Source organism: Cryptotermes secundus, unplaced genomic scaffold, assembly GCF_002891405.2.
Source record: "Cryptotermes secundus unplaced genomic scaffold, Csec_1.0 scaffold4316, whole genome shotgun sequence".
Lineage (NCBI taxonomy): Eukaryota > Metazoa > Arthropoda > Insecta > Blattodea > Kalotermitidae > Cryptotermes > Cryptotermes secundus.
Genome location: NW_019727849.1, coordinates 4,954 through 27,160, shown reverse-complemented (window position 1 = coordinate 27,160; position 22,207 = coordinate 4,954). Strand labels below are relative to the sequence as shown.

The 22,207-nt window shown below is 44.4% G+C and overlaps 2 protein-coding genes across 7 annotated transcripts; one reads left to right on the top strand and one right to left on the bottom strand.

The window, feature by feature from the left end:
* Positions 1-699: 699 nt before the first annotated feature.
* Positions 700-21,495, top strand: LOC111865086. 6 transcript variants are annotated; one of them, XR_004513091.1, is made up of 4 exons: positions 700-1,123; positions 4,194-4,467; positions 6,781-6,909; positions 21,267-21,495. XR_004513091.1 is itself a non-coding variant. In XM_023852823.2 (4 exons), the coding sequence occupies exon 2, from the start codon at positions 3,251-3,253 to the stop codon at positions 4,457-4,459; it is 1,209 nt and encodes a 402-aa protein (XP_023708591.1). In that variant the 5' UTR covers positions 700-827; positions 3,217-3,250; the 3' UTR covers positions 4,460-4,467; positions 6,781-6,909; positions 21,267-21,495. The 6 variants fall into 6 exon arrangements, 3 of the variants coding, with proteins under 3 accessions (XP_023708591.1, XP_023708590.1, XP_033607574.1); XM_023852823.2 differs by having other exon boundaries at positions 700-827; positions 3,217-4,467; XM_023852822.2 differs by having other exon boundaries at positions 700-827; positions 2,946-4,467.
* LOC111865087 (alpha-amylase 1) lies at positions 7,797-21,700 on the bottom strand. The gene is made up of 11 exons (XM_023852824.1): positions 21,502-21,700; positions 20,183-20,334; positions 17,244-17,424; positions 15,766-15,881; positions 14,912-15,042; positions 14,449-14,571; positions 13,106-13,230; positions 11,310-11,526; positions 9,784-9,902; positions 8,881-9,036; positions 7,797-7,931 (listed from the first exon to the last, which is right to left on the bottom strand). The coding sequence occupies exons 1-11, from the start codon at positions 21,673-21,675 to the stop codon at positions 7,920-7,922; spliced, it is 1,506 nt and encodes a 501-aa protein (XP_023708592.1). The 5' UTR covers positions 21,676-21,700; the 3' UTR covers positions 7,797-7,919.
* Positions 21,701-22,207: the final 507 nt, after the last annotated feature.

Genomic DNA, 22,207 nt, shown 5'->3' with positions numbered 1-22,207 from the left:
AAACCAGCCTCTGACTATGCGCATGCGTATCTGCCACCTAAACTGTCATTGAGCTTGACTGTGCTGCTACGTAGTGATACACTTAGAAAACCTATTACATTCTATACAGCTGTTTTACTTCCACTTGTGACCTATTTACTGACTCTCCCTCGTACAAAATATTATTATACAGGGAAAGGAAGGGGATGAAAGGAGGAAAGAAGTGAAGCCAGAAGGAAGGGTTATGGGGTCCCAACAATTACGCGCGCCTCCCCTCGCCGTGTTTTCCAGCTCATAATACTCATCACAGTCTATCACTATCTAAGCCTAGGAGTAATGAAAACAGGAATAAGGTCAGCGGCTCTAATGTCTCCTAAGACTATGCTTCCTTTACAACAAATGTCCTTTCTTCTCTAACATTACCCTTAGTCTTCAACTGTTTTCAGTTTGCAACATCTCCTAGCCATCTCAGTCTGCCTCCCCACTCCACTTCCACCCCCAAACAACCGAAACTCATCTTTTTATTATCTTAAATAAGATCAGGCATTTTATATAGTTCTTGGATTGTTCTGATCCCCAAACCCTTTGTCAACTAATTCCACATGCGCACAATGGGAACCGACATTGTAATATCTGCTCGAGCGAGGGAAATGTATATTCTACGGTATATTCATACTTGCGTCTGACGTGTGTTGGCTGTCCTGCTGATTACCACTTCTGTTCCGTAGGTCATGTAATCTTGTTGGCAGGTAGATCAGGTGATGGTGTTTGTGTGGTGTCTGTGAACCTTGTAGATGCAGTATTAGTCATATGCATCGTTACTGACTGAAATAAGAGAAATTTGCTAGGTGAGGAATTGCGCAGTGTTCAGTGAAACGTGATAGATTTGTTAGGTCGTGTTTGAAAGTTTGTACGTAGCTGTGTAAGAAGCAAACTACGAGATGTAATAGCTTAGGTATTGCACAATGTTAACGCAAGACGTGATCAACTTACCGGGCCTCGTTGTAATGTTTATAATTCGCTCTGTGTATGAAATCTGCTCGCTGAATAACTGCAGTGTTACGTTGTTCGTGAACTCGTGTTCGTAGAAAGAGTTGTTGCGAAGTTTGTGAGGCTACTGTTTGAAAATAGAAGTATTTACTTGGTAAGGAATTGTACAGTTGTTACGTAAAAAGTAATTGGTGTGTCAGGCTCTCTCTTTACACTTCACTGTGTGACTGAGACGTAGTGATAACGTAACACAATCCATTATACTGAAAATACGACAGTTTCCGTAAAATGTTTAAACATCCAAATTTAACTATTTTGTGTATGCTATATAGATGTACTTGTGGGTCAAATTGACGTTTAGATCCCTCAGTGAGTGTGACGACATTGAAGCCCATGTGTGATTAGCATAGCGTGTTAAGTAGTGTCAGTCTGTCGGTCGGGCAAATTGCTGCTGGTCCTCGCCGGCACAGTCATTCTTGGTTCCGAGTCCCGCAGGACTCATTTCCGTATTTTACTCTGAAGCTAATCTGGGAGTCGTGTGTTTTGTCTTTAGGTAGGCTGTGAGAAGCGGTAGGATGGCTGGGAATTATGAGGAAAGGTGACGATAGTCTTGCGATTTTGAAGGGGCTGAGTAAGATCACAGTAAGCCATGTCTGGACCTCAGACCGAGAACGGAATCGCCGGTCTCGAGGGTACGAGGCCTGAGTAACGACGACGTTTGGGAGAGTGCGGGAGGGAAACCAAGGAGGAAGCGTGGAACAGAATGTGTGGGAGAGAACGTAAGAAAGGAAATATAGCTTTGTTCTTGGATGTGACGCCATACAGTTAGGGGAGAACCGACGTTTCGAAAGAAAGTCGCCTCCATCTTCAGAGTTGAATAGTAAATTAAGGAAGAAACCAACAGAAGCAAGAGGCACGCTCAGTTTGCTTGGCTTTCCATTCTGTCCTGAAGATGGAGCGATATATTCTTGAGAAACGTCTGGTTGTCTCTGAAATACACGGCATTCCAACCAAGAGGACGGTGCTCTTGATAGTCATATCCGCTACAGCCTCAAACGCAACGTATCATTCTCGTCGCCTGTATCAAGTACACTTGGCCACCCCTGATGACCAGCGAGGAAGCTGAGTGCTGCGCATTGACGAACTTCAGAACTTGTATGTACACCTCGAGAAATATCACGTTGATGGAGTCAAGGGAAATAAGATGGGCAGTTCATGCAGCATACAGAGAGGAGATAAATGCTTACAAAAGTTCACCTGAAAGAAGGAGACAGATTGGGAAATATAGGTATAGGTGGAGAGACGGTATTGACATACGTCTTAGACAAAAATACGATGAGAGGATTCGGATTGGATTCGTCTGGCTTAGGTTAGGGATCAGTACCAGGCATTGTTGCCGCGAACCTTACGTGTGGAACAGATGTCATCTAGACGGAACTTCCTCAAACTTTATAAAAGTCTAAATTTTGTTAGTTTCGCCGATTCTTGATCACTTCGGCTCTCTATCGCTTGGCGTAGGCAAGGCGAGGTTGTGCCTGTGCTTAATTAAGCACTCTGCCATGAAGATGTATAGAACAGTGTAGGTATAGATCCGTGGATTCTTAACCTCACACTAGAAGGAGATGAGTGGTTAGCTACCGCCTTGGCCGTTCTGCCACCGGCGAAAGGCCGTCCACAGTGTCAGTACCGCTTGTGGTGCCCACCGAACCTCCTTCCCAATGGGAACAAGGGGCTGTTTACACCGGGCACAGATCTTCGAGGCGATGAATCTTACCACTGATCTCCATGGAGCGCCGAGGGTAGGCTGTGCGTTAAGCACCTTACGAGGATTCGCATACCATTTTGGGGTACCTGCTGTAGGTGGAGGGATAGGTCAGTAGCTAGGCTGCAGCCTTTCAAGCATCAGTTCACATCAGAGATCTAGGATAGGAGAGAGAACTTCGTTATTATGCACAATCGGTGTCATGTCATTGCAGTGCCCAATACAATGGCATTACTGTCCCGGCCCGAATGTCTTATCAGTCTCGCTGTAGAGGCGCTAGTGACGTACGTGTCAGATCTTCTGTTGCGTCTGGTGACCTTCCCACAATACACCGCGACGGACAACCGCAAGCAGCGTTATGTGGAACAGACTTGCAGACGTCTGCAGGAGGAAATGTACTCAACACTGCCTTCCTCACTTGTGAATGAAGTGACAGCTAAACTGCTTTACTGCATAAATAAAACTTACAGTGACGTATATTACAGCGTTTACCGACAGTGGGGAGATGAGGTATTGCCCATGGTGTTGAGTGCCATCTTACATCCAGCATTAACAAGACTGGAAAGTGTTGAGGACTTGTCACACACAGTTGAATGCCATGAATTTATGTGGGACCGTCTCTTCCTTAACATTCATGGCATGATCCACGGATTTCCAAACCTCAAGGTTCTGAAATATGGATACATACGTAGAACAGAAGAGTGGACTATCAGTGACATTAATGTATCAGAGAATTTGGAACATTTTTGGTTTTTGGAATTATGTAACGATAAGTTTTTAGAAAACGTGGCTGCAAAATGCCATCGATTGAAGAGTATTGATGTCAGCAATTCTTCAAATGTCACGGATCAAAGTATCCAACACTTTCTGAAATTTGAACATTTGGAAGGGCTAAATATAAGTTTTACAGGCATATCTGAATGTGGCCTGGCAAGGCTAATGGCTGGGCTTTCTCAGGCCAAAGTCTGCCACAGTGGATGTAGAACCACGTTCAGGAGTTTCGGATCTAACCAAATAACGTCCTTTCAGATAGACACACTTGCCTCTGAGTTTCAGAACCTCACAACAGTAAGTCTGTGTCCTAAAGACGAATCAAGCTTTTCCCCTTTGAAGAAACTGAAGCACTTGTCAAGGATGACCTTAAGTAGCATGGAATTTGATCAAGTAGAAGATCTCCTGTTCACTATTGGCACTCAGCTTGTGTTTCTCGAATTACATTACGTTTATAACGTTAAGATAAGTTTCATTGGTGAAATGTGTCCTTCAGTCCGGTGCTTCCACCTCACATCGGGTTCGTTTTTAGACACTGAAGCAGAGTTTGGTTTTCTGTTGGAGTCACGGCACAGGTCATGCTCTGCCGTTTTCAGTAGTGTTGTCTGTCTTTATCTGGACTTTCCTCGCATATGTACAGAATATCTTGTGTCCGAGTGTAAACAGTTGAGAAAGTTATATGTCAGAACAGGTTCCCGTTCTGCCCGCCAACTGTTAGAGTCTGTACTTCAACGTAATCAGCTGACCCAGCTGGAGAAATATCACTGGGGCACATGTACCAAGACGGGTGGTGACGTCATTGTAAGTCGACCAACCGAAGAGTCAGTTTGTGTTTCTGTGGTTGACCCTTTTCAAAGAAGTAAAATCCTCCTGAGAACTGAAGAAGTGTTCTTGTTCCGAGATCAGCAGGATAGTAGCACAGATACTGCAAACCCTGGCCCCAGGGACCTGCACTAACATTTAAGGTAATTCTTGTATTAAATTTTGTTTTTAAATTCGCTTAGTGGGGGGTGGAGTCCAGCTGGGTCCACTCGGCACGGAGACGACTGATTGGCCTATTGTACCTGCCCCGAGTGATTATGATGATGGAGAATTTGGTGGAATGAAGATTGGCAGAGGAAGCCGAAGTACTCGGAGAAAACCCGCCCCAGCGCAGCTTTGTCCACCACAAATCCCACTTGACCAGTCCCGGGATCGAACCCTGGTCGCCGCGGTGGGAAGCCAGCGACTAACCGCTTGAGCTGTGGAGCGGCCATTAATTCTTGTATTAGTTTTCGCCATGTAAGAGCACTGAATGGTCTGATTTTGTAATTTTATGTAACTGAAGCATGTCAAATGTTAGGGGCAGATCATCTTGGCCCAGTCTGCCCGATTCTCATGCCAGCACCGGTCAGCGCCGGTTCCTAACGCTGTTTGCCTCGTAACTATTCAAAGCGTCAGGTACGTATGTCGAGCAGTAATAATGAGTGAACGGTAGGTGAAATCTGTTCAGAACTGTGTTCCGAATCACTCGATGTAACATCCTTGTTTTCTGTACAGGGTTCAACATTAGTAGGATAAATTTAATAGAAATAAAATTAACTTCTCACCCCAGAGAGAACAGCGCGTCTCTGTGACAAACATACAAGAGTAAAATTATGATTTATTAAAATTACGGGTCGGAATATATTGCGAATGTTGGCAGCAGTGTTACTCAGGTAATTCCATGTCGAACATCGCGCTGTTATCACCAGTTGTGTCATCATTTTCGATAAGTGGGTGTAGTAACAAGATTGCATTCTGGTTTAAGTGACGTGAGTACTCTATATGTACACGTGATTCCGGAGGGCAGAACCATGCCGATACAGGCATTAACATCAGTAATGGAGAAGAAGACAGTACCAGAATTTATAGGACGCCGAAATTAGGTTCACGAACGTCCCCCTTTATCCTTTTGGTATGTTAGCAGTAGCTAATAAGAGCATTTGAAGGAACGTCAAATCCTTCAACAAAACACAAACTCCGTGGTTTTAGTCCACAAGCGAACTATACCGACCGAGCGACCGCAGCTTGTCGGCGAAGTTAGTGCCAATTTTTGTCTGTGGTCTAGTGATCAGAGTTCCTGGCTACAGATCCAGAGGTCCGGGTTCGATTCACTGCGCTACCAGATTTTCTGAGAAGTAGTGGGGCTGGAACTGGGTCCACTCAGCCTCGTGAGGATAATTGAGATGCTATTTCAAGGAATTAGCGGCTCCGGTCTAGAAAACCGAGATTAACGGCCGTGGGGATTCGTTGCGCTGACCACGTGACACCTCCTATCCGCCAAAGTTGGCACTAATCTGTTAACCAACCTAGCCTAAAATGCATCGTTAACTCTGCAAATCACGCTGGCCATTAAATACACCAACTGTTTTAACAGTAACTGTACATCACACTCCCCACCCAGTGTATTTATGGTTTCGTACGAGGCTTCGAATATCTCACGAAACAGCATTAACCGGCTGGTGTTGGTAAGAGATGTTCGGTGTTATCCGTGAGGCACAAACTGAATTTGTGAACATTGCTTAGATGTGATGAAGGGTTCAGATGGTTAATGGAAACTGAAACATCACAAGCATCAGCCATATGATATGGAATGTGCCAGCTTAAAGTAGACCGAATTGTTGAAATGTCACGAATATCGATCACGTAATGCAGAATTTGGGTGCTTAGTGAAAATGTACGCGCGATAAAGTGGTGAATTGTCACAATCCGTGTAGCATTATTTGTCATGAGCTGTTGATGGTATTGTAATCACAGATCTTCCATCGGAGGATTTTAGTAATTTAATATTCCGTTGATTTGCAAATAGTTTGAGTCTTCTCACGCGAGACAAAGATATATATCATCAGATAAAGAAGTTTGCAAACTTGTCCACAGATGGCGCAGTGAGCTTTGCTGACACTTCTTGCTATTAGTTAATATACGATTCTGACGATTGTGTATAACACACAGAGATATTGGGTTTTCGGACTTTATCCATCGTCCTGGTTTTTAAGATAACTAAGAAAAACACGACGTTTCGGAAACTGGATCTGTTTCCGTCCTCAGGTGAGGGAAAACACCTATTCTGTTCGGTCCCTTAGAAAGAGCTAGCCTCAATCACTGGTCCAGTGAGTCCTCACCCGAGTACGGAAACAGATCCAGTTTCCGAAACGTCGTGACCCAAAATCTTTGTGACTTCTTGCTATATCTATATAAATAAAATTATAGATGTTGAAAGAATAATTTGTGACCTTCAGCGCTTGTTATTGTTACAGAAATTGTACTGACCACCTCTCCACCTCTGGGGCTCATACAGCTTCCTGTACAATGGTAACGGATCTAAATCATCGGGGGTGAAGCAACAGAGGCCTGAAGCTCACCACTCACCTTCATCCACTGCTGAGGTTAGCTTTAACTGCACCCTCTATTTTGAACACCAAGAAGAGGTTTCCGTGGCGCGAAAGACGTTCATAAACTTGTTCACAGAGCGCGGGAAGCCTACGTTTAGTTGCCCGAACATGTGTCTGAGTATTTATATTGTAGTATTGTTTTATTGGCAGTTTGTTGATGTAAGCGATGCAAAAGAAACTTCCGGCTTAAGTGTTGGGCTATTGTAATTTCAGGTGAAATAGTTCCGGAAGCTACCCACGGTTTGCTGAATATATATATATATATATATATCCCTGCTACTTACAGTCATACAACCCATATGCGATTTGTAATAAATACATCGTAAAGTTTCGGAATTATCACCAGTATTCGCACCATCATCATATTCATTGTTATCTTGCTTTCGCAAATTATAGTGAACGATATTGAAAGTTGTGTCATGTCATTGGTCCTGATGAAGGAGGAAGTACGTTTCTCCGAAACATCGGTCACAGTGGGCGTGATTTTGGGAGCTCTGTGTCGTGTCTGTGAGAGTGAGGGGGCTGTGAACTCAGGACAGTGGCAAGTGTCAGTATTCTGCTTACGTAAGACAAGGAATTTTGTAACGGCCATATTGGATGATGTCAGTTAGCAGGCTTCTTCTTCTACAAAGACGGAGCATTTTTATGACAGACGTTGCTCTTCCGGGTGCATGCAACAAGGAATTTTATGAAGAGTCATCGGACACTACGGTCGTGTGAATCGTAGAATTGTGTGATGATAGTAATCAACATTCTGATGATGACAGTCATTTGCTTTTCGGTGGTACTGTGACGTCAGCATTTTATTTATATGGGAAAAGGATGTTGTGAGGGCATTCATTATCCTCCTGGCTTCATGACACTCCATGACACCCTTGGCATTCTGTTTCTGCGTATTGGTGTTGCCCAAACGAATACGCTTTATTGGAACAATACTACATTACTTTTTTCAGGTCAGTGATGTCTTCTAAAACATCCTGTAGTCTGAACACCAGTTTCAGGTTTCACAGCTTCGACTGAAACAGACAATTCACATTTCATTGTATGTTGGTTACAGGCGTTCAGTTATTCAGTTATTCAGTATAGAGGGAGTGGGTTTCCCCATGCACCGCGACTAATAGTCTATTGTACGCCCCCCTTTAATTTCTACTGTCGTCATACCCTACCGATACTCGTGCCCGCTATCTCCCCTTTCTGCCAGCGAGGTCGGCCCTCTACTGGCAGTGGTACCCGATAACTCTCCCCTTTCCGCCAGCGAGGTCGGCCCTCTACTGGTACTAGTACCCGATAACTTTCCCCATCTACCGGAGGCATTGGAAACTACTTGGGCGGGAAACTTTTTGCCTAATTTTGCTCGGAGGTCTCCTAGAGACATGAGGATCTTTTACGTGCCGTAAATCTACGACATGGGACCCACGGCTTAAAGTCCCTCCCGGAGGACTTGTTCCCTGAATTTTTCCGCCCTTAAAAATTCCACGACCTCCGCCGGGTTTAAACCCCCGTAACTTGAGTCATGAGGTGGGAACGTTACCCCTAGACTACGGAGGCCGCTTAGTTACAGGCGTTACTAGGAAACAGACTTGCCAATCTCATTAACACACGTACCTTACAGCCAATGTTCGCGGGTGTTTGCAGTTCATTTAACGACGCCCTGAAGGGCTCAGATTATTTGGCGTCGGATGGCAGGAAGATTCAAATTGGAAAAGATGTGGAAGGAATTGGCCATGGTCTAAAATTGGCTGCTATTTAGCCATTGTAATAAAGGGACTGAGAAAAGCCAAGAAGAGTTCCAGAGTAACAGTTCTCTGATCGCAGATTTCAACTCCGAAACGTTCGGTTTAACACGCGCTTTGGAAACGTTAAGTAAGCCACTGAAATAATGCGGCACAGGTTAAACAGCTTGGGAATCCTTGAATCTGAGGGTCTGTTTATATACGTCAGTGCATAGTGGTTATAAGCACGCACCTCGACGGTAATTGCTAGGACGCTGTCGTCTTCAGAATCCTGGAGCTGGATGAACGCCGTCCCGTCTGGCTCGACGGTAACGGTCTTGCCGGTACAGACGCTACCCTGCTTCTCCCCCGAGATGATGTCACAGTAGGCCCCGCCGGGTAGACTTGTCTGCAACACAGACCAGCCAAATGGGTGGCAGTCATACAGGGGAATGTCACAGTGTGGAGGGACTTTTCTGTACTTTTCTCTGATGTAATTTTATTACGCTTCTGGGTCGCAATGTAATTCTGTTATACGGATTATGATTTACAGATTTTAGTTCGTCGGTTTCCCCGTTTTAATGACCAATCCACCATTAAGCTGTACCCATTTTCATCTTCCCCTATCCCATGAGAAACGTAAAGACAAACACGGTTCCTGCTTACACTCAATATTTAGTTCCAGTATAACATTATTCAATGCAGTGTATGACTTGGTCTCTCGGAAATACATGACGCTGACTGTAGGAATTTTTCCAATGTTTCGACAAGCATGGCAGTTGCCATCTTTTGGGATGAAGTCGGAAGTAAAGCCGTGATTTGATGAAACAGCAGAGCTGTTCTCTGTTTCGTCCAATCATGGCTTCACTTGCGGATCACCACCCAATGCGAGGTCTGTATAAAAATAAATGCTTCCAACATTCTCTGAAAGCAATAAACCTGAAGATGGCGACTACAGTGTTTGCCGAAATGTTGGGAAACCTTCAGTGTTCTGCGTGAAGTATTCCCGAAAGGCGAAATCAAACGTTAACGTCATCATATTTCGATTGTCTTCTGTCCTCTCAGTTGGTGAATATGGTAAGGTTTCCTCCGAATACATTCTTATTACGATTTGACTGCATGAGCCTTTAAGCAAAACAGGCCACTGACCGCCCACCTGTATCGTCTGGCTGAGGTCAGTGTTGTATTGGTCATTGAATGCGATGAAACCGAGGTTACCTCTGGTGTAAGCGATCTGCTGGCTTCCATTATCCCACCAGTTCGTCACTGATGTTCCTGGAACATTTAGCGGAGTTTAGGACAGCTGTACCCAGACAGACAATCATGACTGAGACATTACTGAGTCTAGACAAACGGCTGTTCCAAATAGCTCGTGCAGTGTCAGATACGTGATGGGGTGGAAAACTGTTGTATATAACGGCGTTGCTGAAGTAAATGGATGAGGGCTTGCTCGTTCTCAGGCAGGGAAAGTTAGCAGAAGGGGCAGAAACTTGAGAATGAGATTACTTCCGGCGGAAGTGTGGAAAGCCGAGGATAAGAGTCTAGATTAGATCATTGGAACTATTTTAGGAAAGGAGAGTTAATCGTTAGCATGAATCATAGCTGAATTTATAAATATATAATTAAATGTAATGTAGGCTAGGATCCTGCCTGGACATTCGTTCATTCATTCACCAATGGCTCTACGGCCCTTTGTTGGGCCCTGGCCTCTTCTTCAGTTTCGTAATATTTTTTTGACACAGACGGTAGGACTCCTTGGACGGGGGATCAGCCCGTCACAAGGCCGCTACCTACACACAGGACAACACAAACACAAAATAAACGCACACACAGAAATGCATGCTTTGAGTTGGATTCGAACCGACAGTCCCAGCGTTCGAACGAGCGAAGACAATTCATGCTTTAGATCGCCCCTGCCTGGACATTTCAAAACCTCATTCCACTCGCTACGCATCCAGAAGAGAGACAATGAAGTATTGTAATGTTGAAAATATATTAAGATAACATTAATTAGCGTAATCATTAGCCGACTTGGTGGTAGCTTACGGAAATAGAGGCGTACTAGGATAGTAGCGGCAGAATTGAAATGGGGGGATCTGCGATTTGAAGTAGCCACGATATAGGGTAACATCCGGACACTTTGTTTCCTAGAAATTTCTTGTCTTAGTCGGAAATCGAAACACGACTCGACGGTCTTGTGGCCCGTAACCTTGTCACTACACCTACTGAGCTGACTCCTACAGGTCCTGGGTATGAGCCAGATGTTCCATATAAAACATTTTTCAAAGTTTAAAATTACAAACTTGACGCGAATGCGAAATACTGAGACTGCATAAGGCGAATTATACTATAAGTTGAAATCAATCAAATGAGTATAGGATTCGCTTTCTACTTTGGTAAAGCGGGCGGGGCGTGAAGCTCACCACTCATGTTCATTTAATGCTTGGTGCTGTACCTCCACATTTCCGTAGTTTTGCTGTGAGTCTGAATGAAGCACAGTCACAGCTTTACTGCTGGAAATTGCCACATGCGTAAAACCATCTGCAGGCAAGTTTGCATCGCAAGCCCATCCCAGGACTTAACCCTTTTTCAGTCGGAGCGCGAATTGAACACGAGATCAGAACCGCATGTGTGGAAGGCCAGCCAGTCTGAGAAACTTCAGCACATCTGAGAGTTACGTACCTTTTACCAGGTTTCTGAAGCCCACCATATTGTAGATCTGCCTCCACCGATGTTCGCAGACCCAGCCGTTGCCACACGTTCCGTCCCGATTTATTGTTGGAGACACAGTGTTCTGATTCGAGTCCTGTGGGGGTCCTTGGTCGTGGTTGTCGAAATAGTAGCTGGACATGACGCGTGGGTATCCATAAGGCCATGACAGCATGAACGCTACTGCCATCTGGACGTGAAATTGGAAGACATCGTGAACTCCTTTCTTTTGTGTAAAGGTATTATGCATATATCAACTAAATATCCCTCTGTGTGTCAGGCTGGCTGTCACATTTTGTTTTCTTCCAAACGGCGGGTCGTAAGAAAAGGTGGTAACGACAAAAAATGTTCCTTTTGCAGAGACAAGCCCAAAACACTTGTTAATTTTGCTCGTAAATATTTAGGTTCGTGTCGAAGTAAATGCCTTCTCATGTTGTTTCCTCTGTAAGAAAAATGGCGGGACAAGGAGTGCGTAACCTTCATATACGTATAAAAAAGTAAAAAGTAAAGCTATCCCTGTAACAGGCCGTGAAGGCCCATAGGGCTGTGAGACGTTGAGGGTCTCACATTATCTAGACAATCGGCTCAAATATGGCGGTAAGGTTGTCAGCCTTACGCGCTGGCCGCGCTTTACTCCCCAGGAAAATTATTTAATTAATTCCTGGTACTCATTTCTGTTAGAGGCTGAGTAAATCCCAGGGCCCTAGTGCGGCTGGGAGGATTAGGTCAAATGAAAAAATCCAGTGACCTCATCGGTACTTGAACCCGCGACCTTCCGTATATTGTACTTTTTTGTATTTTATATCAACCATGGTAACGAGACATATTTACTCTAATTATGCAGTTATGTATTTCCTTTGTTTATTTATTTTAAGAAGGCCAGGCGATAGCATAGTAGCATTATGCTACAAGCCGAGGGTCTCCATTTCGATTCCCGACGAGGCCATCGGATTTTCCAGTTGATCTAATCTTTCCGGCCGCACTATGGCCCTGGGGTCGACTCAGCCTCTAACAGAAATGAGTACCAGGAATCTTCTTGACGTCTCGTATCCCTATGGGACTCCACGGCCTCTTACAGGGATTGCTTTATTTTATTTTTTGTATTTACTTTAAGATAATCCAGTTGTGTGTTCAGTCTGCTCTGAATAGTGTACTGCAATTTTATGTACGCGAAATTCCGAAGACAGTTTGGCTGTTTTAGTGCGGGATTACAGTTACCTGCATAAAGCCTCCTCCTGAAGCTCACAAAGGTGGAAGGTTTGAGTCCAAGAGCCTACAGACGGTAAATGGAACTAACTCCCAGGAACAACAAAGTGAATTTCTGAATTTGCCCTCCAGATTTTTCTGCATGGGCACGCCAGTTTCGTATGTAAGGGGAATTTGAATGTATTTGTGCTCACAGAGGTCGTAGTTACTCCCAGTGTCTGAAAGATGGCCTTAATTGTCAAACGGCCTCGACGCACCTTTCGATAAAACCGTTTACCTATAAATGCTGGTTTGGCATGCATTTGCCTTCTTGCTCTCACACAGGACACGGACCTCTGCCCTGCTTATGACTGTGATACGCAGATGACTGTTTACTAGAGTCAGACAAAGGACATTTTGGTTTGTTAAGAATGAAGCCCTGTTGGGAAGAAGCAGAAGAAAATTTATTTGGAGTCCACAAAGGGAAATTGTGGGGGTTCGGCTGGTTTTGGACTGGAAGTAACTGTCTTTTTGTTTATCCTTGAAGGAATTCAGCTCTAAGCTGCAGACGCGGTTTCGGTTACCTTATAGAGTTTGGCCTGTTTATAGGTGAGAATGTTCGCTCCCCCGTCACCAGAGCCGCGCTGGTTGTCATAGTTACCCACAAACACGAGAGCATCGCCGTCATCCAGCATCCCCCATTCTGATCCTGCGCAGTGAACAAATCAGGGAGAGTAACACAGAGGGATCCAAGCCGTTATCATGAGTCATCAGCCGCAGCCTTACGTACCGGTATGATCTGAGGGTGTAGCTCAGTACAGAGAATGGCCGGATTCTGTGAAGGCTGTGCGACCCAGCTTAGGTGACTCAAGGAATAGGCGTTTCTTTCTTTTCTTACATATGCAACGAAGGCCGCGCCATAGCTCAGGCTGTTAGTCGCTGGCCTCCCACCGCGGCGGCCCGGGTTCGAGCCCTGGTCTGGTCAAGTGGAATTTGTGGTGGAGAAGGTGACACTGGAGCAGGCTTTTTCCGAGTACTTTGGTTTCCCCTGCCAATTCTCATTCAAGCTACTGCTCCACATTCATTATACTCGTACAATAGGCCAGTAGTGGCCGCAGTGCGAAGTGGACTGGGTCTCACCCCACCCCAATAACTAAAAAAATGAAGGTATCTAACGGTGTCTGTTATATAGCGTCGGATTAAACATGAAGGAGTTTGGATATACTCGTAAGCGGTCGTGTCCAATCGAGGTGCTGGAGACACTGAGGAAAACAAAGGGAAATGTCAGTCACTGTAGCCAGTGTCATGGCCGAGACTCGAAACCGCCTTCACCGCTAAACAAACAGATCGTGAGTTGATGCTTGAGTGTCAAATTATAGGTAGGTAGGTAGGTAGGTAGGTAGGTTTAGTTGGTGGGTGCAGATGAGCGACTCACCAATGGTTAATTGCAAACGTATCCTAATTTAGCTGTGCTATCCCCACCATAACGCCATAGCACACTGTTCATAATTGATCGGAGTAGCTGCATAATGAATAGATTGATTTAGATCTTTTGGGCGGGTCAGGCGAACGGAAACTCCACACGTGTTTGCTGCGTACTCCTGCGGCAAGACACGTGGCTGTTAACAACTGGCAGGAGGTCACGTAATGGCGCCGCTCATTATAATGGAATTCGACGTCGCACATAGAGCATTTCTTACTAAATATTTAATTAATGACAGAAACATACAAATCGAAATACACCAACGGGTAATAACTGCTCAGTGAAATATAATCAATCATACATCACAACAAAATTAATAACCCGATTAACTTATGGTACTCAAATACACAGCGAGAGGGATAATGAATCCCTGAGTTCTACAAAAGCAGGGAATGTCTTTGAAATATGAGCAATTTTCAAGTGTCTCTGGGTTCTGCTACTTACCAAAATTGTAGAAGTGGCTGATAGGGAAATTTCCGGAAAATCCTTTCCCCAAGAAAGTGCCATAGTTGAACTCTGTAACCCTCCCAAGACTAGTATATTCTCCCCTCTTAACAGCCTCTCCTCCTGCAACAGGGACAACATGCCTTCGGAATGTGTACAAGTAACCAGGCACGTACAGTTCTACTCTGTGGAAAGAATGGTTATCAATGAAGTTGCATATAGAGTGGCAAAGGGAATATGTGAAGTAAACGAGATTCCGCAACAGAAGACGAGGAAAATTTACGTAACATATCTTCAGAAATTTTATTCGTCGCCATTTTATTTTCTGTTACGTTTCTCTTTAACGCCCGAAGTCGTCAGAGAAGTTTCAATGTATGCATTTTTTTTGTATTTGTTTTGTTTCAGTGAGGTGCCGCGTTTTCTATACTTGCAAGTCGTTATATAAATTAAATATTATTGTCACCATAGTCGATGACTTCCTGGTAGATAAAAGGCCTTGTCTGCGGCGGGAATCCATGCACTGTGCTGAGATTCTTGACGTGGCTGTAGATGTACTGCAGGTCCTCTGGCCACATGTGTTTGGCGGCGTCCACTCTGGAGGCAATGACACAAAGCATGAACATTTCCCTACTTGGACATCAGCTTGTTTCACAATGCGTGGTCTTGCCTAGGAAGCTACTAGCAATTAATCTAATGATGAAATCTCTTGTTGCTATGCTGCTGATTTTCTTTGGCTCTTGTGTCCCCCAAGGCCCACAGATTCTAACTTTTCTCTGCTCTTTGTAAATTTCCTCCAGCTCAACATTTTGAGTGGTATAGCAGACATGAAAATTAAAGGAGGGCAAAGACTATAAAAACTGTGCATTTAGACGCGCTTCGTTATTGTTAGGGCTTAAATATTCGTTATCAATTGCATGAACTGAATTGGTGTTACTGGAGAGAAAACACGAAACATTTGCATCATCTTGGCGTGTGAAGTTACGTGTATATGCGGTAACTAAGACAAGAAACTAGAATTATCATCTTCATGAAGACGGTCTGTGGAGACACGCGAAGAATGCATTCCTCCAAGATATACATAATTTTGATACCTATGCTTCTTCCCTGCTTTATTTTTTGTGTGTTTGTAACATAGAATGAAACATGTCCTGCCATCTATTGAGTTTGACGCTAAGCATTTGCAGTATCATGCAAATTACATTTTGAAGTAGCAGTGATTATATATATAGTGGTATGTGTGTTTGTCTTAATTTGGAAATTTCATAATGTAAAAGTTTAGGCTCATACAATATTTATATACTCTTAAGAGATACGAACCTAAAGCCAGCTACTCCTGCGTCCACGAGCTTGTTCAAGAAGTTTATGATCTGCTCTCTGACGTAGGGCTTGCTTTGATTGAGATCATGTAGCCCAACCAGTTCACAGTCTCTGACCTGTAACGTCACCGAACTTCACTTTATGGTCCGTGAAGACAGACGAACAATTGTAATATTGTTAAAAAAAATTTGTTTCTATTTGTTGGGTGAAGAAATTGGATCTATGGACAACTAGTTGGACATATTTGTGCGGAGAATTAAGATTTTTTTTTTTCGTTATTTAATTTCGTTTGTTTTCTTTTTAACAACCGGGATGGCCGTGCCACTGCTCAGGCGGTTAGTCGCCGGCTTCCAACAGCGGGGGCCCGGGTGTGACCCCATATCTGTCCATATGGGACATGTGGTGGACAAAGCGGCCGTGGGGCAGGTTTCTTCCGAGTGCCTCGGTTAGACTGCCAGTACTCATAACACTAACTAGTATATATTTATTGATTGTCAAGAGCGCCGTGTGGTCCCGATGCTGACAGCATCGTTAGATAAATGGATTAAAATACTTTTATCATTCACGCTAAGGGGAGTAAGATGGGGGCAGGTCACGTGACCTGCTGCTACGGTGAGTGAGGATACTGATCTGTCAAGTGTAGTCACCAGCTGCAACAGTGTCCAGTGAATCCTGTTACCAACCGGAAACCCGTCCATAGTCACCCAACGCGTGACAGTAAGTTTTATAGTAACCCTGGCAACGGAAGATGTTCACACCAGACTTTGGAGTGATATATTGTCATTTGTAGTTACTTTAAGATAATTTAGTTCTTTGACTTAGTGTCTATAATTATCGTACTGGAATTTTGTATGTACATGAAACTCCATAGACAGGCCAGTTTAGTGGTGGAATACAGTTTTCATTTTGCGCTCTGCCCAACATGCATTATGTTCTGAAGATCACGAAAATGACGTGTATGAGTCCAGGAACCTTAATACGTTAAATTCACGTACCCATCACGAAAAAACAAAAAACCGTCTGCAACTGCAGAACAGAATTTTCTACAAGCAAACTCTAGTTTATGTAAAAGTATAATACGAAACTTAGATATTATGATATCGAGTACCATACTTGTTTCAGAAGTATCTATTGCCTCCATCTTCACGATAAATCAGTTGATATTCATCTCACTCCGAAAAAAAATATCACTGTACATTTTGATGCATTTTGAATGAATTTGTACCGCGTACATTCCACGATACATAATACAGTGCATATTTCTCGTTCCAATATTTAAAGAAAACCCGCCCTAATATATTCGGCAAGAATCCTGTCCGTACCTCACAGGAAACATTACGTCTCCACCACAAAGCCCAACCGGCTAATGCTGATAGGGAGACAGTCGCTGTTTACTGTGAGAGCCATAAGAAACAAACTGCCGCAATACAGACTTCTGTCACAGCGTGAGGCATAGATACAGGAGTAGTTTCACTCACGGCAGTAGCATTGTTTCCATAGTCATCGCCCTGAATGGCGCAGGTTGGATTGTGAAAGTCTCCAGGGCCGTAAGGGACAGCCGGATACACGAAGTCAGCCGTGTAGGCCCTGCTGTTGCCTGTTCCTGTGACGTCGCCTGAATTAGCGGACATGTGGTTCATAACCACATCAACGTAGATCCTGAAACGTAGGAACATCAGACCCAGGATGTGATACTGTGCTGCCTGTCAGTGCTACCACACACCTTATGGGGCGGGGATAGACGGGGACAGAGCAATGGTGGAATGATGATTAGTAGGGGATAATCGAAGCAACTGGTAGCAAAATCTGTTCGTCCGCCAATTCGCTCATCAGGAGTCTCACATATACTCACTCACCTGGAACTGATCTCGAGGCTTCACGGTGAGAACACAATGTCTAAACATTCGAGCCATGGCATTGCCAAAATTACTGTTTGCCTCACTATAAAGGTAACTGACTGGTTAGCAAACGAATTGATGTATTAACGGAGTACGTAATTGACTTCCTTACACATCGAACAATGTAACTATGATAACTAATTATGTAAGTAAGTAAACGAGTCAGTTCATTCATTCATTCACTCGTTCGTCAATGGCTCTACAGCCCTTTGTTGGGCCCTGGTCTCTTCTCAGTTTCGTAATACTATACACAGTCGGTAGGATTCCTTGGACTGGGGATCAGCCAGTCGCAAGGGCACTGCCTACTCACAGGACCACACAAATACAGAATAAACGCACACAGACATCCATTCTTTGAGTGGGATTCGAACCCACGATCCCAGTGTTCGAACGAGCGAAGACGGTTCATGCCTTAGACCGCGCGGGCACTGACCGGCAAATAAAAGAGTGCTTAGTTAACCAACCAATTAACAGTGAGACAAACTGATATTCCGGGAACTAAAAATGAAACCAAATAATTATTAAACTGTAGCACGAGTATATAATCCATGTGTACGAAGGGCGTTCCGTAAATAGTACCTCCTATTTTTTTGTGTTAATATGTAACGTCTGAGATGGATGGTGGTGGTGGTGTAAAGGTTAAATCCTCCCGCCAATGTACTGTTAGTTTGGTTGTGCGACAGATAGCGACAGCAGAGCAGTCTACCAAAATGGTGTCTGACATAGAAGTGCGTATGAAACACAGATGTGTTATTGAATTTCTCACTGCCGAACAAATTGTACCTATTGACATCCATCGACGCTTGCTAAAGGTGTACAGAGACAATACAGTGGAAGTCAGCACAGTGAGGCGGTGGGTAGTGCGTTTCAACAGAGGCGAAAGTGAAGTGCACGACAAGCCACACCCTGGACGTCCTTGCTCAGCTGCCACTCCTCACAATGAACAGCGCCTGATCCGCACAGATCGGCGGATAACGACCAGGGAACTGGGTGCACGGCTTAATATCGGCTGTAATGCATTGGAAACGATGTTGGGGAAGCTGGATTATCGCAAAGTGTGTTCCAGGTGAGTCCCGAGAATGCTTATTCAGGACCACAAAACTCATCGAATTGAAGTTTGTCAGGACCTGTTGCACCAGTTTGAGGCTGAAGGTGACAAGTTTCTGGACAGCATCGCCACCGGAGATGAGACGTGGTGTCACCAATACGAGCCGGAATCCAAAAGACAGTCCATGGAGTGGCGACATCCGGATTCCCCAAGAAGTTCAAGACACAGCCATCGGCAGGGAAAGTGACGTGCACGGTCTTTTTGGATAGGCGGGGTGTGATTTTCTTGGATTTCATGGAGCCTGGTGAGACTGTCAATTCTGAACGCAAGACGACGCTGACTAAGCTGAAAGCCCACATTTCCCGAGTCAGGCCAGAGAAGCAGACAACCTTTCGCTTGCAACACGATAACGCTAGACCCCATACCAGTTTGGCGACCACCGCGCACATTGCCAAGTTTGGCTGGACTGTCCTACCACATCCACCTTATAGCCCCGGTTTAGCACCTTCAGACTTCCATCTCTTTGGGCCTATGAAAGACGGACTACGTGGGCAACATTTTCCAGACAACGATGCTGTCATTGCAGCTGTAAGAAAGTGGCTAGCCTCTGCTGGCGCAGACTTTTACGGGCGCGGCATACAGGCTCTTGTTCATCGCTGGCGAAAGTGCGTAACGAATGGTGGTGATTATGTGGGAAAATAGCTGCAAGTAGCTGAAATCTTGCTCTAGTTAACTGCGTTATTATGCTTTCTGTATCTGTTGTAGTTTTCTTTAAAAGAATAGTAGGCATTATATACGGAACGCTCCTCGTATAATAGCTACACGTCCGTCCGTCCATCTGTGTGACCGTCCGACAGTCTCTGCCAATCAGCGAGGCTTAGGAGAAAATGGAAAATGCAGAAGTTGTGCGTCTTCGCGACGCGATTTCAGAAAAACTGTAAATTTAACAGTTACTTGCATGCACTCATGTCAGCTTCTTTCTTTCTCCTTTCTCTCCTCCATGACACATGACACAAGGACGCAACCTTCACGTGTTTTACAGTAACCATGGTAACGAAATATGCTTACACTAGATTATGGGCGGATGTGATTTAATTTGTATTTCAGAACTTAGCTTTTTGTTCGAATAGCTGCAACTAGTGTGCTATCAATCTATATATCTGAAATTCAGAAGACAGTTCCATTCAGTGCGGGGATACTGTTTTCTTCACGGTCTGCCCCACAAGAACTGTGTTCTGAAGGCGATGTGTTTTCGAGTGCAGGTACTCAAGAGACGTTAGACGTAGGTAACCACCGTGAAGAACCGAGACAGTTTCTGAAACTGCACCGCAGATTTGTATCCACGGACACTACAGTACGTATGCACATGCTTTACTGGTGCGTTATTGGCACTGACAACAGCTTACTTGATCTTGTCATTCCATTACCCGACTTTGACAACAAGTTACCAGACACAAAAATCCTGCGTTACCTGACATTGAGGTCGTTACATCTGTGAACCATGGACCTGAAGGCCACCTCATCCCCAGAACGACTGGCGATTATGTAGGAGATGGGTTGGTACCTGTCATACCAGGGGCGACTCGTGACGTTTAGTATGATGACTTCGTTAACTGGAGAAACCTGAAATCATTGCCAGGAATGGCGAATCCGTAGGGAGCTCTGTAACAGATTCATTTGTCATATCATAACCGCCACCGCTGAGCTTTGTGTCGCTGTCCTCGAAAATACCTGAGGCACTTTCGGTTGCAATATGTACACACTCTTGTACAATTAGAATTACTGGGTTTGGGGGCTTTTTCCATCGTCCGATATTTTAGAAAACAGAAAACACGACGTTTCGGAAACTGGTTCTGTTTCCATCTTCAAGTGGGGGGAACACACCTACTCAGTTAGGTCCCATAGTAAGAGCTAAGCTCAGTCCAGCAATTCTGAGTGTTGTACTCCATCGTCAGAACCATTTAGAATCTGCTGTTGTACAATGTATCATTTTCGGTTTTGGGACCTGTTAACCGAGTTATTTTTAATTCAGATGACCCTGTCTGCTACTTAATACCGCCAAACTATAGAGTCTACATCAAATTTCAGTCTACAGTACCGTATTTACGCATGTATAGGCCGCGTGCGTGTATAGGCCGCAGCACAATTTTCAGACAGAAATTATAGAAAAAATAATTTTCTTGGAATATTATTTCAGGAGTATTACACCCTGTATTACTAATTATGAATATATATTTTTTTTAAATGAAGTGTGATTTCGAATATAAGCCGCACCCCAGTTTTCCTCTTGAATTTTTGGCAAAAAATGTGCGGCCTATACATGCGTAAATACGGCATTTCACTCTAAATCCATTCAAAGTTTTTAAAATACTTCGTTTAATATTTAAGTGGCCCAACAAAGAATATCTGCGCAAAAAGTGGTCCATGGTCCAAAAACAGAGACAAATTCTTATGTCCATAGGGCATAACACACCATCGTTGCTTAATGTGAGAGACTAAGATACACACCCCTACAAAACCATAGGAAACTGATGAAAAACCTTCTCTGTTTCCAGCCAGTTGCGAGGACAGGCGTGAAACGTAGAAATTCAAGGCGAAGGATGTGGCAATTTGCTGTCTGGTCAAACCTCAAGGAGGCCATTGCTGGATCAGCAAGGGGCAATTCGGAAGTTTTACCATCAGCGGAAACAGAATAAAGTTGGAGATGAACGTGAAAAGTCTGAAGTAAGAATTATGTTTGGCTCGGATATTAATGGTAACGAATGCGACCCCGGTCAGGGCTGCCAATACCTGCACTCCAGCGTAGCCTCGGGGGGCCAAGAACCTCTCACATTCTGCCGCTATATCGTCAAACTTCCACTCGAAGAGATGAACAATAGCGCTCCTGTCCGACGCGACGTTTGGGTCCTTCTGCCCGCGCGCTGCACAGAGCAGCGCCACCAGCACACAGCAGAGCAGCATCATCACGACTGGCTGCCGTCAGGACGCGTGGGTCCCTTTAGTATAGGCGATAGCTGCTTGTTACGCAACGCATCTGTGTTTTGTTTGGACTGTAGCGCATTGTGTCTCCTGGGACCTTTTTTTTTTGAGATCCCCATTTATTTGCAATCTGTATGAATACATTTAGCAAATTGTTGTGAGTTGTGTGAAATGACGTGTGGAGGGGAGCTCATTAGTTCCCCTCCGTATATGAATAGGTTGGGGCCTGGTGGGAGAAGGGGAGAAACTTAAGCTAAACTTAAAACTAAACTACTAACTAAGATTATATTTTGAATATGGTGATCAGATCGATTGGCTGGTGTCGTTTGAGGCGCCTTAGGTCTGGTGGTTGAAGTAGTTGAGCTGCAAGTTCGTTGGGGTGTGTATGTAGTCGAGCTCTATATTGGGAGCTCCATTGGCTGATCTCTTCCTTGATTGTTTTGATTTGAAGATCACGCCTGATGATTGCATTTGGAACGTACCATGGCGCGTTGGTTATTAGGCGCAGTACTTTTGA

Bases quoted from the DNA above. Each gene is read 5' to 3' on its own strand.
- LOC111865086 (XM_023852822.2), top strand. From the start codon at position 2,957: ATGGCATTACTGTCCCGGCCCGAATGTCTTATCAGTCTCGCTGTAGAG.
- LOC111865087 (XM_023852824.1), bottom strand. From the start codon at position 21,675: ATGATGCTGCTCTGCTGTGTGCTGGTGGCGCTGCTCTGTGCAGCGCGC. The intron at 14,572-14,911 runs GTGACAATAATA...TCCCTGTTGCAG, and splicing joins CCAGGAAGTCATCGACTATG to GAGGAGAGGCTGTTAAGAGG. The intron at 13,231-14,448 runs GTAAGTAGCAGA...TTCACTGCGCAG, and splicing joins CAGCCACTTCTACAATTTTG to GATCAGAATGGGGGATGCTG.